Source organism: Protomyctophum bolini, assembly GCF_963924005.1.
Source record: "Protomyctophum bolini genome assembly, chromosome: 10".
Lineage (NCBI taxonomy): Eukaryota > Metazoa > Chordata > Actinopteri > Myctophiformes > Myctophidae > Protomyctophum > Protomyctophum bolini.
This window is the reverse complement of record NC_137871.1, coordinates 32,792,026-32,808,587: the sequence shown is the minus strand read 5'-3', so window position 1 is coordinate 32,808,587 and position 16,562 is coordinate 32,792,026. Positions and strand designations below refer to the sequence as shown.

The window sequence follows — 16,562 nt, the reverse complement described above, 5'->3', positions numbered from 1 at the left end:
TATCGTACGGCATACTATAGCGCGCCGTTTTTCATCATTTTTAAAGATTTGAAAAAATGACGAAATGACAAAAAACGAAAGGTTTATAGCCCATGTTTTTTGAAATTTTGAAAAAAAAGTTAGCCTCGTTTCTCATCAATTTTGGACCATGGGCTATAGCCCATATCGTACGGCATACTATAGCGGCGCCGTTTTTCATCATTTTTGAAGATTTGAAAAAAATGACGAAATGACAAAAACGAAAGGTTATAGCCCATGTTTTTTTGAAATTTTGAAAAAAAAAGTTAGCCTCGTTTCTCATCATTTTGGACCATGGGCTATAGCCCATATCGTACGGCATACTATAGCGCGTCGTTTTTCATCATTTTTGAAGATTTGAAAAAAATTACGAAATGACAAAAACGAAAGGTTATAGCCCATGTTTTTTGAAATTTTGAAAAAAAAAGTTAGCCTCGTTTCTCATCATTTTGGACCATGGGCTATAGCCCATATCGTACGGCATACTATAGCGCGTCGTTTTTCATCATTTTTGAAGATTTGAAAAAAATTACGAAATGACAAAAACGAAAGGTTATAGCCCATGTTTTTTGAAATTATGAAAAAAAAAGTTAGCCTCGTTTCTCATCATTTTGGACCATGGGCTATAGCCCATATCGTACGGCATACTATAGCGCGTCCGTTTTTCATCATTTTTGAAGATTTGAAAAAAATGACGAAATGACAAAAACGAAAGGTTATAGCCCATGTTTTTTGAAATTTTGAAAAAAAAAGTTAGCCTCGTTTCTCATCATTTTGGACCATGGGCTATAGCCCATATCGTACGGCATACTATAGCGCGCCGTTTTTCATCATTTTTGAAGATTTGAAAAAAATGACGAAAATGACAAAAACGAAAGGTTATAGCCCATGTTTTTTGAAATTTTGAAAAAAAAAAGTTAGCCTCGTTTCTCATCATTTTGGACCATGGGCTATAGCCCATATCGTACGGCATTCTATAGCGCGCCGTTTTTCATCATTTTTTAAGATTTGAAAAAAATGACGAAATGACAAAAACGAAAGGTTATAGCCCATGTTTTTTGAAATTTTGAAAAAAAAGTTAGCCTCGTTTCTCATCATTTTGTGACCATGGGCTATAGCCCATATCGTACGGCATACTATAGGCGCGCCGTTTTTTCATCATTTTTGAAGATTTGAAAAAAATGACGAAATGACAAAAACGAAAGGTTATAGCCCATGTTTTTTGAAATTTTGAAAAAAAAAGTTAGCCTCGTTTCCTCATCATTTTGGACCATGGGCTATAGCCCATATCGTACGGCATACTATAGCGCGCCGTTTTTCATCATTTTTGAAGATTTGAAAAAAATGACAAAATGACAAAAACGAAAGGTTATAGCCCCATGTTTTTTGAAATTTTGAAAAAAAAAGTTAGCCTCGTTTCTCATCATTTTGGACCATGGGCTATAGCCCATATCGTACGGCATTCTATAGCGCGCCGTTTTTCATCATTTTTAAGATTTGAAAAAAATGACGAAATGACAAAACGAAAGGTTATAGCCCATGTTTTTTTGAAATTTTGAAAAAAAAAGTTAGCCTCGTTTCTCATCATTTTGGACCATGGGCTATAGCCCATATCAGTACGGCATACTATAGCGCGTCGTTTTTCATCATTTTTGAAGATTTGAAAAAAATTACGAAATGACAAAAACGAAAGGTTATAGCCCATGTTTTTTGAAATTTTGAAAAAAAAAAGTTAGCCTCGTTTCTCATCATTTTGGACCATGGGCTATAGCCCATATCGTACGGCATACTATAGGCGCGTTTTTCATCATTTTTGAAGATTTGAAAAAAATGACGAAATGACAAAAACGAAAGGTTATAGCCCATGTTTTTTTGAAATTTTGAAAAAAAAAGTTAGCCTCGTTTCTCATCATTTTGGACCATGGGCTATAGCCCATATCGTACGGCATACTATAGCGCGCCGTTTTTTCATCATTTTTGAAGATTTGAAAAAAATGACAAATTGACAAAAACGAAAGGTTATAGCCCATGTTTTTTGAAATTTTGAAAAAAAAGTTAGCCTCGTTTCTCATCATTTTGGACCATGGGCTATAGCCCATATCGTACGTGCATACTATAGCGCGCCGTTTTTCATCATTTTTTAAGATTTGAAAAAAATGACGAAATGACAAAAACGAAAGGTTATAGCCCATGTTTTTTGAAATTTGAAAAAAAAAGTTAGCCTCGTTTCTCATCATTTTGGACCATGGGCTATAGCCCATATCGTACGGCATACTATAGCGCGCCGTTTTTCATCATTTTTTGAAGATTTGAAAAAAATGACGAAATGACAAAAACGAAAGGTTATAGCCCATGTTTTTTGAAATTTTGAAAAAAAAAGTTAGCCTCGTTTCTCATCATTTTGGACCATGGGCTATAGCCCATATCGTACGGCATACTATAGCGCGCCGTTTTTCATCATTTTTGAAGATTTGAAAAAAATGACGAAATGACAAAAACGAAAGGTTATAGCCCATGTTTTTTGAAATTTTGAAAAAAAAAGTTAGCCTCGTTTCTCATCATTTTGGACCATTGGGCTATAGCCGCATATCGTTACGGCATACTATAGCGCGCCGTTTTTCATCATTTTTGAAGATTTGAAAAAAATGACGAAATGACAAAAACGAAAGGTTATAGCCCATGTTTTTTGAAATTTTGAAAAAAAAAGTTAGCCCTCGTTTCTCATCATTTTGGACTCATGGGCTATAGCGCATATCGTACGGCATACTATAGCGCGCCGTTTTTCATCATTTTTGAAGATTTGAAAAAAATGACGAAATGACAAAAACGAAAGGTTATAGCCCATGTTTTTTGAAATTTTGAAAAAAAAAAGTTAGCCTCGTTTCTCATCATTTTGGACCATGGGCTATAGCCCATATCGTACGGCATACTATAGCGCGCCGTTTTTCATCATTTTTTGAAGATTTGAAAAAAATGACGAAATGACAAAAACGAAAGGTTATAGCCCATGTTTTTTGAAATTTTGAAAAAAAAAGTTAGCCTCGTTTCTCATCATTTTGGACCATGGGCTATAGCCGCATATCGTACGGCATACTATAGCGCGCCGTTTTCATCATTTTTGAAGATTTGAAAAAAATGACGAAATGACAAAAACGAAAGGTTATAGCCCATGTTTTTTGAAATTTTGAAAAAAAAAGTTTAGCCTCGTTTCTCATCATTTTGGACCATGGGCTATAGCGCATATCGTACGGCATACTATAGAGCGCCGTTTTTCATCATTTTTGAAGATTTGAAAAAATGACGAAATGACAAAAACGAAAGGTTATAGCCCATGTTTTTTGAAATTTTGAAAAAAAAAAGTTAGCCTCGTTTCTCATCATTTTGGACCATGGGCTATAGCCCATATCGTACGGCATACTATAGCGCGCCGTTTTTCATCATTTTTGAAGATTTGAAAAAATGACGAAATGACAAAAACGATGGTTATAGCCCATGTTTTTTGAAATTTTGAAAAAACAAGTTAGCCTCGTTTCTCATCATTTTGGACCATGGGCTATAGCCCATATCGTACGGCATACTAATAGCGCGCCGTTTTTCATCATTTTTGAAGATTTTGAAAAAAATGACGAAATGACAAAAACGAAAGGTTATAGCCCATGTTTTTTGAAATTTTGAAAAAAAAAAGTTAGCCTCGTTTCTCATCATTTTGGACCATGGGCTATAGCCCATATCGTACGGCATACTATAGCGCGCAGTTTTTCATCATTTTGAAGATTTGAAAAAAATGACGAAATGACAAAAACGAAAGGTTATAGCCCATGTTTTTTGAAATTTTGAAAAAAAAAGTTAGCCTCGTTCTCATCATTTTGGACCATGGGCTATAGCCCATATCGTACGGGCATACTATAACGCGCCGTTTTTCATCATTTTGAAGATTTGAAAAAAATGACGAAATGACAAAAACGAAAGGTTATAGCCCATGTTTTTTTGAAATTTTGAAAAAAAAAGTTAGCCTCGTTTCTCATCATTTTTGGACCATGGGCTATAGCCCATATCGTACGGCATACTATAGCGCGCCGTTTTTCATCATTTTTGAAGATTTGAAAAAAATGACGAAATGACAAAAACGAAAGGTTATAGCCCATGTTTTTTGAAATTTGAAAAAAAAAGTTAGCCTCGTTTCTCATCATTTTGGACCATGGGCTATAGCCCATATCGTACGGCATACTATAGCGCGCCGTTTTTCATCATTTTTGAAGATTTGAAAAAAATGACGAAATGACAAAAACGAAAGGTTATAGCCCATGTTTTTTGAAATTTTGAAAAAAAAAGTTAGCCTCGTTTCTCATCATTTTGGACCATGGGCTATAGCCCATATCGTACGGGCATACTATAGCGCGCCGTTTTTCATCATTTTTTGAAGATTTGAAAAAATGACGAAATGACAAAACGAAAGGTTATAGCCCATGTTTTTTGAAATTTTGAAAAAAAAAGTTAGCCTCGTTTCTCATCATTTTTGGACCATGGGCTATAGCCCATATCGTACGGCATACTATAGCGCGTCGTTTTTCATCATTTTTGAAGATTTGAAAAAAATTACGAAATGACAAAAACGAAAGGTTATAGCCCATGTTTTTTGAAATTATGAAAAAAAAAGTTAGCCTCGTTTCTCATCATTTTGGACCATGGGCTATAGCCCCATATCGTACGGCATACTATAGCGCGCCGTTTTTCATCATTTTGAAGATTTGAAAAAAATGACGAAATGACAAAAACGAAAGGTTATAGCCGCATGTTTTTTGAAATTTTGAAAAAAAAAAGTTAGCCTCGTTTCTCATCATTTTGGACCATGGGCTATAGCCCATATCGTACGGCATACTATAGCGCGCCGTTTTTTCATCATTTTTGAAGATTTGAAAAAAATGACAAAATGACAAAAACGAAAGGTTATAGCCCATGTTTTTTGAAATTTTGAAAAAAAAAGTTAGCCTCGTTTCTCATCATTTTGGACCATGGGCTATAGCCCATATCGTACGGCATTCTATAGCGCGCCGTTTTTCATCATTTTTTAAGATTTGAAAAAAATGACGAAATGACAAAAACGAAAGGTTATAGCCCATGTTTTTTGAAATTTTGAAAAAAAAAGTTAGCCTCGTTTTCTCATCATTTTGGACCATGGGCCTATAGCCCATATCGTACGGCATACTATAGCGCGCCGTTTTTCATCATTTTTGAAGATTTGAAAAAAATGACGAAATGACAAAAACGAAAGGTTATAGCCCATGTTTTTTGAAATTTTGAAAAAAAAAAGTTAGCCCTCGTTTCTCATCATTTTGGACCATGGGCTATAGCCCATATCGTTACGGCATACTATAGCGCGCCGTTTTTCATCATTTTTTGAAGATTTGAAAAAAATGACAAAATGACAAAAACGAAAGGTTATAGCCCATGTTTTTTGAAATTTTGAAAAAAAAAAGTTAGCCTCGTTTCTCATCATTTTGGGACCATGGGCTATAGCCCATATCGTACGGCATTCTATAGTGCGCCGTTTTTCATCATTTTTAAAGATTTGAAAAAAATGACGAAATGACAAAAACGAAAGGTTATAGCCCATGTTTTTTGAAATTTTGAAAAAAAAAGTTAGCCTCGTTTCTCATCATTTTGGACCATGGGCTATAGCCCATATCGTACGGCATACTATAGCGCGTCGTTTTTCATCATTTTTTGAAGATTTGAAAAAAATTACGAAATGACAAAAACGAAAGGTTATAGCCATAGTTTTTTGAAATTTTGAAAAAAAAAGTTAGCCTCGTTTCTCATCATTTTGGACCATGGGCTATAGCCCATATCGTACGGCATACTATAGCGCGCCGTTTTTCATCATTTTTGAAGATTTGAAAAAAATGACGAAATGACAAAAACGAAAGGTTATAGCCCATGTTTTTTGAAATTTTGAAAAAAAAAGTTAGCCTCGTTTCTCATCATTTTGGACCCATGGGCTATAGCCCATATCGTACGGCATACTATAGCGCGCCGTTTTTCATCATTTTTGAAGATTTGAAAAAAATGACAAAATGACGAAAACGAAAGGTTATAGCCCATGTTTTTTGAAATTTTGAAAAAAAAAGTTAGCCTCGTTTCTCATCATTTTGGACCATGGGCTATAGCCCATATCGTACGGCATTCTATAGCGCGCCGTTTTTCATCATTTTTTAAGATTTGAAAAAAATGACGAAATGACAAAAACGAAAGGTTATAGCCCATGTTTTTTGAAATTTTGAAAAAAAAAGTTAGCCTCGTTTCTCATCATTTTGGACCATGGGCTATAGCCCATATCGTACGGCATACTATAGCGCGCCGTTTTTCATCATTTTTGAAGATTTGAAAAAAATGACGAAATGACAAAAACGAAAGGTTATAGCCCATGTTTTTTGAAATTTTGAAAAAAAAAGTTAGCCTCGTTTCTCATCATTTTGGACCATGGGCTATAGCCCATATCGTACGGCATACTATAGCGCGCCGTTTTTCATCATTTTTGAAGATTTGAAAAAAATGACGAAATGACAAAAACGAAAGGTTATAGCCCATGTTTTTTGAAATTTTGAAAAAAAAAGTTAGCCTCGTTTCTCATCATTTTGGACCATGGGCTATAGCGCATATCGTACGGCATACTATAGCGCGCCGTTTTTCATCATTTTTGAAGATTTGAAAAAAATGACGAAATGACAAAAACGAAAGGTTATAGCCCATGTTTTTTGAAATTTTGAAAAAAAAAGTTAGCCTCGTTTCTCATCATTTTGGACCATGGGCTATAGCCCATATCGTACGGCATACTATAGCGCGCCGTTTTTCATCATTTTTGAAGATTTGAAAAAAATGACGAAATGACAAAAACGAAAGGTTATAGCCCATGTTTTTTGAAATTTTGAAAAAAAAAGTTAGCCTCGTTTCTCATCATTTTGGACCATGGGCTATAGCCCATATCGTACGGCATACTATAGCGCGCCGTTTTTCATCATTTTTGAAGATTTGAAAAAAATGACGAAATGACAAAAACGAAAGGTTATAGCCCATGTTTTTTGAAATTTTGAAAAAAAAAGTTAGCCTCGTTTCTCATCATTTTGGACCATGGGCTATAGCGCATATCGTACGGCATACTATAGCGCGCCGTTTTTCATCATTTTTGAAGATTTGAAAAAAATGACGAAATGACAAAAACGAAAGGTTATAGCCCATGTTTTTTGAAATTTTGAAAAAAAAAGTTAGCCTCGTTTCTCATCATTTTGGACCATGGGCTATAGCCCATATCGTACGGCATACTATAGCGCGCCGTTTTTCATCATTTTTGAAGATTTGAAAAAAATGACGAAATGACAAAAACGATGGGTTATAGCCCATGTTTTTTGAAATTTTGAAAAAACAAGTTAGCCTCGTTTCTCATCATTTTGGACCATGGGCTATAGCCCATATCGTACGGCATACTATAGCGCGCCGTTTTTCATCATTTTTGAAGATTTGAAAAAAATGACGAAATGACAAAAACGAAAGGTTATAGCCCATGTTTTTTGAAATTTTGAAAAAAAAAGTTAGCCTCGTTTCTCATCATTTTGGACCATGGGCTATAGCCCATATCGTACGGCATACTATAGCGCGCAGTTTTTCATCATTTTTGAAGATTTGAAAAAAATGACGAAATGACAAAAACGAAAGGTTATAGCCCATGTTTTTTGAAATTTTGAAAAAAAAAGTTAGCCTCGTTTCTCATCATTTTGGACCATGGGCTATAGCCCATATCGTACGGCATACTATAACGCGCCGTTTTTCATCATTTTTGAAGATTTGAAAAAAATGACGAAATGACAAAAACGAAAGGTTATAGCCCATGTTTTTTGAAATTTTGAAAAAAAAAGTTAGCCTCGTTTCTCATCATTTTGGACCATGGGCTATAGCCCATATCGTACGGCATACTATAGCGCGCCGTTTTTCATCATTTTTGAAGATTTGAAAAAAATGACGAAATGACAAAAACGAAAGGTTATAGCCCATGTTTTTTGAAATTTTGAAAAAAAAAGTTAGCCTCGTTTCTCATCATTTTGGACCATGGGCTATAGCCCATATCGTACGGCATACTATAGCGCGCCGTTTTTCATCATTTTTGAAGATTTGAAAAAAATGACGAAATGACAAAAACGAAAGGTTATAGCCCATGTTTTTTGAAATTTTGAAAAAAAAAGTTAGCCTCGTTTCTCATCATTTTGGACCATGGGCTATAGCCCATATCGTACGGCATACTATAGCGCGCCGTTTTTCATCATTTTTGAAGATTTGAAAAAAATGACGAAATGACAAAAACGAAAGGTTATAGCCCATGTTTTTTGAAATTTTGAAAAAAAAAGTTAGCCTCGTTTCTCATCATTTTGGACCATGGGCTATAGCCCATATCGTACGGCATACTATAGCGCGCCGTTTTTCATCATTTTTGAAGATTTGAAAAAAATGACGAAATGACAAAAACGAAAGGTTATAGCCCATGTTTTTTGAAATTTTGAAAAAAAAAGTTAGCCTCGTTTCTCATCATTTTGGACCATGGGCTATAGCCCATATCGTACGGCATACTATAGCGCGCCGTTTTTCATCATTTTTGAAGATTTGAAAAAAATGACAAAATGACAAAAACGAAAGGTTATAGCCCATGTTTTTTGAAATTTTGAAAAAAAAAGTTAGCCTCGTTTCTCATCATTTTGGACCATGGGCTATAGCCCATATCGTACGGCATTCTATAGCGCGCCGTTTTCATCATTTTTAAAGATTTGAAAAAAATGACGAAATGACAAAAACGAAAGGTTATAGCCCATGTTTTTTGAAATTTTGAAAAAAAAAGTTAGCCTCGTTTCTCATCATTTTGGACCATGGGCTATAGCCCATATCGTACGGCATACTATAGCGCGTCGTTTTTCATCATTTTTGAAGATTTGAAAAAAATTACGAAATGACAAAAACGAAAGGTTATAGCCCATGTTTTTTGAAATTATGAAAAAAAAAGTTAGCCTCGTTTCTCATCATTTTGGACCATGGGCTATAGCCCATATCGTACGGCATACTATAGCGCGCCGTTTTTCATCATTTTTGAAGATTTGAAAAAAATGACGAAATGACAAAAACGAAAGGTTATAGCCCATGTTTTTTGAAATTTTGAAAAAAAAAGTTAGCCTCGTTTCTCATCATTTTGGACCATGGGCTATAGCCCATATCGTACGGCATACTATAGCGCGCCGTTTTTCATCATTTTTGAAGATTTGAAAAAAATGACAAAATGACAAAAACGAAAGGTTATAGCCCATGTTTTTTGAAATTTTGAAAAAAAAAGTTAGCCTCGTTTCTCATCATTTTGGACCATGGGCTATAGCCCATATCGTACGGCATTCTATAGCGCGCCGTTTTTCATCATTTTTTAAGATTTGAAAAAAATGACGAAATGACAAAAACGAAAGGTTATAGCCCATGTTTTTTGAAATTTTGAAAAAAAAAGTTAGCCTCGTTTCTCATCATTTTGGACCATGGGCTATAGCCCATATCGTACGGCATACTATAGCGCGCCGTTTTTCATCATTTTTGAAGATTTGAAAAAAATGACAAAATGACAAAAACGAAAGGTTATAGCCCATGTTTTTTGAAATTTTGAAAAAAAAAGTTAGCCTCGTTTCTCATCATTTTGGACCATGGGCTATAGCCCATATCGTACGGCATACTATAGCGCGCCGTTTTTCATCATTTTTGAAGATTTGAAAAAAATGACAAAATGACAAAAACGAAAGGTTATAGCCCATGTTTTTTGAAATTTTGAAAAAAAAAGTTAGCCTCGTTTCTCATCATTTTGGACCATGGGCTATAGCCCATATCGTACGGCATTCTATAGCGCGCCGTTTTTCATCATTTTTTAAGATTTGAAAAAAATGACGAAATGACAAAAACGAAAGGTTATAGCCCATGTTTTTTGAAATTTTGAAAAAAAAAGTTAGCCTCGTTTCTCATCATTTTGGACCATGGGCTATAGCCCATATCGTACGGCATACTATAGCGCGTCGTTTTTCATCATTTTTGAAGATTTGAAAAAAATTACGAAATGACAAAAACGAAAGGTTATAGCCCATGTTTTTTGAAATTTTGAAAAAAAAAGTTAGCCTCGTTTCTCATCATTTTGGACCATGGGCTATAGCCCATATCGTACGGCATACTATAGCGCGCCGTTTTTCATCATTTTTGAAGATTTGAAAAAAATGACGAAATGACAAAAACGAAAGGTTATAGCCCATGTTTTTTGAAATTTTGAAAAAAAAAGTTAGCCTCGTTTCTCATCATTTTGGACCATGGGCTATAGCCCATATCGTACGGCATACTATAGCGTGCCGTTTTTCATCATTTTTGAAGATTTGAAAAAAATGACAAAATGACAAAAACGAAAGGTTATAGCCCATGTTTTTTGAAATTTTGAAAAAAAAAGTTAGCCTCGTTTCTCATCATTTTGGACCATGGGCTATAGCCCATATCGTACGGCATTCTATAGCGCGCCGTTTTTCATCATTTTTTAAGATTTGAAAAAAATGACGAAATGACAAAAACGAAAGGTTATAGCCCATGTTTTTTGAAATTTTGAAAAAAAAAGTTAGCCTCGTTTCTCATCATTTTGGACCATGGGCTATAGCCCATATCGTACGGCATACTATAGCGCGCCGTTTTTCATCATTTTTGAAGATTTGAAAAAAATGACGAAATGACAAAAACGAAAGGTTATAGCCCATGTTTTTTGAAATTTTGAAAAAAAAAGTTAGCCTCGTTTCTCATCATTTTGGACCATGGGCTATAGCCCATATCGTACGGCATACTATAGCGCGCCGTTTTTCATCATTTTTGAAGATTTGAAAAAAATGACGAAATGACAAAAACGAAAGGTTATAGCCCATGTTTTTTGAAATTTTGAAAAAAAAAGTTAGCCTCGTTTCTCATCATTTTGGACCATGGGCTATAGCGCATATCGTACGGCATACTATAGCGCGCCGTTTTTCATCATTTTTGAAGATTTGAAAAAAATGACGAAATGACAAAAACGAAAGGTTATAGCCCATGTTTTTTGAAATTTTGAAAAAAAAAGTTAGCCTCGTTTCTCATCATTTTGGACCATGGGCTATAGCCCATATCGTACGGCATACTATAGCGCGCCGTTTTTCATCATTTTTGAAGATTTGAAAAAAATGACGAAATGACAAAAACGATGGGTTATAGCCCATGTTTTTTGAAATTTTGAAAAAAAAAGTTAGCCTCGTTTCTCATCATTTTGGACCATGGGCTATAGCCCATATCGTACGGCATACTATAGCGCGCCGTTTTTCATCATTTTTGAAGATTTGAAAAAAATGACGAAATGACAAAAACGAAAGGTTATAGCCCATGTTTTTTGAAATTTTGAAAAAAAAAGTTAGCCTCGTTTCTCATCATTTTGGACCATGGGCTATAGCCCATATCGTACGGCATACTATAGCGCGCAGTTTTTCATCATTTTTGAAGATTTGAAAAAAATGACGAAATGACAAAAACGAAAGGTTATAGCCCATGTTTTTTGAAATTTTGAAAAAAAAAGTTAGCCTCGTTTCTCATCATTTTGGACCATGGGCTATAGCCCATATCGTACGGCATACTATAACGCGCCGTTTTTCATCATTTTTGAAGTTTTGAAAAAAATGACGAAATGACAAAAACGAAAGGTTATAGCCCATGTTTTTTGAAATTTTGAAAAAAAAAGTTAGCCTCGTTTCTCATCATTTTGGACCATGGGCTATAGCCCATATCGTACGGCATACTATAGCGCGCCGTTTTTCATCATTTTTGAAGATTTGAAAAAAATGACGAAATGACAAAAACGAAAGGTTATAACCCATGTTTTTTGAAATTTTGAAAAAAAAAGTTAGCCTCGTTTCTCATCATTTTGGACCATGGGCTATAGCCCATATCGTACGGCATACTATAGCGCGCCGTTTTTCATCATTTTTGAAGATTTGAAAAAAATGACAAAATGACAAAAACGAAAGGTTATAGCCCATGTTTTTTGAAATTTTGAAAAAAAAAGTTAGCCTCGTTTCTCATCATTTTGGACCATGGGCTATAGCCCATATCGTACGGCATTCTATAGCGCGCCGTTTTTCATCATTTTTAAAGATTTGAAAAAAATGACGAAATGACAAAAACGAAAGGTTATAGCCCATGTTTTTTGAAATTTTGAAAAAAAAAGTTAGCCTCGTTTCTCATCATTTTGGACCATGGGCTATAGCCCATATCGTACGGCATACTATAGCGCGCCGTTTTTCATCATTTTTGAAGATTTTAAAAAAATGACGAAATGACAAAAACGAAAGGTTATAGCCCATGTTTTTTGAAATTTTGAAAAAAAAAGTTAGCCTCGTTTCTCATCATTTTGGACCATGGGCTATAGCCCATATCGTACGGCATACTATAGCGCGCCGTTTTTCATCATTTTTGAAGATTTTAAAAAAATGACGAAATGACAAAAACGAAAGGTTATAGCCCATGTTTTTTGAAATTTTGAAAAAAAAAGTTAGCCTCGTTTCTCATCATTTTGGACCATGGGCTATAGCCCATATCGTACGGCATACTATAGCGCGCCGTTTTTCATCATTTTTGATGATTTGACAAAAATGAAAAAATGAAAAGAGACACACACACACACACACACACACACACCTTCCATTGACCGGCAGGTCAATACTCAACCTTTAGACTGTTGGCTGTGTGTTTCTTTAGATAACAACCAAGTAGCTTTCGCCAAGACGTGCAATTGACTCCTATTCAACCAATTCAGCAATGTACCATCTTTGTTCTGTGTGTGTGTGTGTGTATATATGGATGTACTGTTGTATTTGTTTGTGTACTGTATGTATTGTATGTATTTGTGTTGAGGACCACCTCTAAAATGAGATGAGGCATTATCCTTTCAATAAAGGTATAAGCACCATACGATAATGCAGGCTATAATAGATGATCTGTTACAGCCGTGTCATCAGGCTAGAAAGACTACGTTGTTTCTGGAGGAAGTACATTAGGCATGTCCAAAGTCCAGCCCACAGGCACATTCATTTTTACATGGCCCGCAGCTTCCTTCCAAAAATGCATTATGTATTGCCCTCCAGGAGCTAGTCATGTGAAATTCATACAGTGACATTTTGCTATTGTGAAATTAACCTGGGCTATTTCTCAGTTCAATTTGTAAGAATTCTTACTGCTTGTTCCTCATGTTTATTTGATAGTTTTGTTTCATTTGAACAAAAGGCAATGTGTTGTACTATAAAGTACATGCATGTAAAAAAAAAAAAAAAAAAAGAGAGAAAAAAGGCTGAATTTTGTTTTCACAGCACATCATGACTATACTTCCAACAAACGGCTATTGATACTGTACTTGTATCACAATTGTTGCAATGGAACAATTGTTATGGTCCAATTAAGGTAGGGATATGACAATTGTACCCCTTTGAAAGGTTTAGACCCCTGAAGTACATACAATACAACCAAATTCACGCCCTTGCAGACACCATCTTCATTATAGGTCGTTGCCAGGCCTTTCTCCTCCTCGGAGATGAGAAAATGCGCTGGAACAAAGCTAGCCATTACCAGCACATTCTGAGAGAAAGACAATACATGGCAAGACACAAGACATTTTTCTGTACACTTTATTTACAAAATGTATTAAAATTGTCTGTACAGTGCCTCATTAACGAGGTTCAGTAAATTATGCATGCATTTCCTTGCTCTTTTGAACCCACTAAAGATGCTTGGCAAATTGTTGTCTTCTGCGGAAGTGAGTTTCACAACAAAAGGGTGGTGGTGTTGGTGGGTACTAAAGAATGACTGGGGGTTGGGGTCTCTAATTTTAACCTAACATCTGGTGTGAGTAGAGTTTATCAAGCATCAATGATTTTACATGCAATTTATTAAAAAAAAGAAAGAAAAAGGACAAACTGCGAAATCCCTCTGTTGCGTAACCATCATATATAAATAAATCTCATTTGACTAAATGTACACAGCTTTATATTTTTTTAATGTATGTACCGTATGTATGTATTTTTTTAAACGATTGTTTGTTTTGCCGTCCCCTTCCCAGTGTTGGTTTTCTATAAAACTATCTTTCCATAGCTTTAGGTGATTAAATAATTGTCGTCCTAAATCCTATGGATTCACAGTCTTTTGAAGGAACAAAAATAAATTAAAAAAAATCATTACAGCAATATGGAAATGTGCTAAGCTTCAGGACACTTCCTGTTATAACCTTGTATAAATCTATTTTTCATTGTACATATTTTTTTTTCCTCCATTTTGATTTACTAAGTAAATTCACCAAACACTTATGCTTGTAAAACTAAATCAAATTGAAAGCAAAAACCACACAGCTTGTTGTAAAATGTGCAATTAAAAATTATAAAATAAAAATAAACATTTAAGGTAATCCAAATTACTACAGTTTAAAAGCCATTACTGTTATCCTTTTTAATTGGATTGCAGTTCTTCTACATTTGAATTACCCTTCTTGTTTGGTTTAAATTTTCATGTACAGAAGACTTGAATGATTCCAATTTCAGGGACAAACATCTCGGAGAGAAAAAAAAAACACATTTGTGAGTTCGTGCTCCTACAAACTGTAAATCACAAACCTTTTTTTGTAATCGACTTTGTCTTTTGTTTCCCCCTTCTTCATATCCAACCATACACAAACACTTTGAGCGGCGCAGGTACTTTGATCTCCCTCTTTCATACAAAACAACCTCCTGGCAGTATTGGACTAGTGCAGTGGTTTCCAACAGTTTCTGGATCAGGGCCCACTTGAAAACGTAAAAAAAAAAAGAATTTGACCACTAAAGTGGTCAGATGGGTGGGCCGTGTGCACATTTGACCACTAAAGTGGTCAGATGGGTGGGCCGGGTGGGCCGTGTGCACATTTGACCACTAAAGTGGTCAGATGAATGGGCCGTGTGCACATTCAGAGCCTTTACTGTATATTTGATGCTCCATTGATCCTGCTTAGATCAACGGAACTAACATAGTAGGCCTATATTTTCACTTCCCATCTTAAGATTTCAAAATGAAGTCATCAAGAAGTCATAAGAAAGGAAATACCAGGCATTTTGATATTTATGTTCCATTTCAGTTCACATTTGACTGATTTTGCCAGTTATTTGGGGGGCCCAATCGCAATATCCTCATGGCCCACCGGTGGGCCCCGGCCCACAGGTTGGGAATCGCTGGACTAGCAAAAGGCGATCTGTTTTTTAAAAGCCCAACACAACGTGCACTAATCTCCTCTCCTTCGTCATGCTTTTAGAAGACAGTGGCAGCAGCCCCAGAGTTGAGAGCACAAACGACACACTCATGGTTTTTCTTTTTTTTCTTCTTTTTAGCTAAATAATGACATATCAACAAACAGACTCAGAGTAACACTCACTCAGCCTATTAAACGAAACACAAATTGACGTGGGTCACAGAGGTGACCAACGGTACCGTGTAGGTAAACGTTGGCCGCTGTGCGTTTACCAAATGCAAACTCACAACCCGTCTTACAGTGCTCCGTCCGCACAGATCCAATAAAATGTATTACATAACACTTAGAACCACTGAAAACCTGGCAGCTGAGGGTGGAAAGGTAATATGATCGTATTGATTACAAGAAAATCAATTAATTGTTTGTCACAAAGATTTGTCTTCTGTCCGGCACTTCAAAATGTGCTTAGGTTGCAAGTGATGGCTTTAAGTTCTGTCTCGTTCCGTGACGTGTCAAATAATGGCGTTTCTCGTTTCTTTCTTTTTTTTAAACAGATGAACCGTGTCGTATATGAGCATTAAGCAAAAGCAAATACCGTTGTGAGTTGCATTGATTGGACTCTTGAGTTCCTTTAAGGCACAGTGGGGAAGAAACCGCACGACTTCTTCCCGTCAGCAGTCTGTCGTGTCGTCGTTGCAGATTATCGTGCGATGTCCACCCCAAGAGGGTTTGGCTCGGACCTCCGGGTCCCCCGCGCGGTCCCCCCGTCATGGTCCTTCGATGTTTAATCACAGTTATAAGGGACAGTGTCAATTTGTTTTCCTCCTCCTAAAAACCTGCTTCCAAACACGGAGGGAGCAAAAAGGGCAGACTTAGGATTCATGTATACGTTCTCGCATAACGCTTTCGCTCTATACACAGATTCATCATTTTTTTTGTCGATCTACATTTGTCGAAAGCAGCTGTGCAGTGAAGTATCAAGATTAGATTTTAGATTAGATTTTGTTTTATTGATCCCAGAGGGGAAATTCAATGTCATATCCACTTGTGGTGGAAGTCCCTGTCAAGCATTTGGACGTTACGGCTGCAATGCAAACCAATGCAAACCACACTATGAATTCTCTGCGTTGATGTGCAGTTATATTACTACTGTGGGCAAAATTCCAACACACTCTGTTAACGGCTTAGACCAGAATCAGAGAGCAAGGATCATTAGTGTAAGTAC

The 16,562-nt window shown here is 35.9% G+C and overlaps 1 protein-coding gene across 1 annotated transcript in view; it reads right to left on the bottom strand.

The window, feature by feature from the left end:
• The window catches only part of LOC308322262 (glutamate receptor 3-like), a gene marked incomplete at both ends in the record, with an annotated part of 55,793 nt that extends 42,101 nt beyond the window's left edge, over window positions 1-13,692 (bottom strand). Inside the window, one exon of the mRNA XM_080773458.1 lies at window positions 13,603-13,692. Coding sequence (XP_080629584.1) covers window positions 13,603-13,692 — 90 coding nt within the window. The remainder of the gene's footprint in view (window positions 1-13,602) is intronic.
• Between the last annotated feature and the right edge of the window lie 2,870 nt (window positions 13,693-16,562).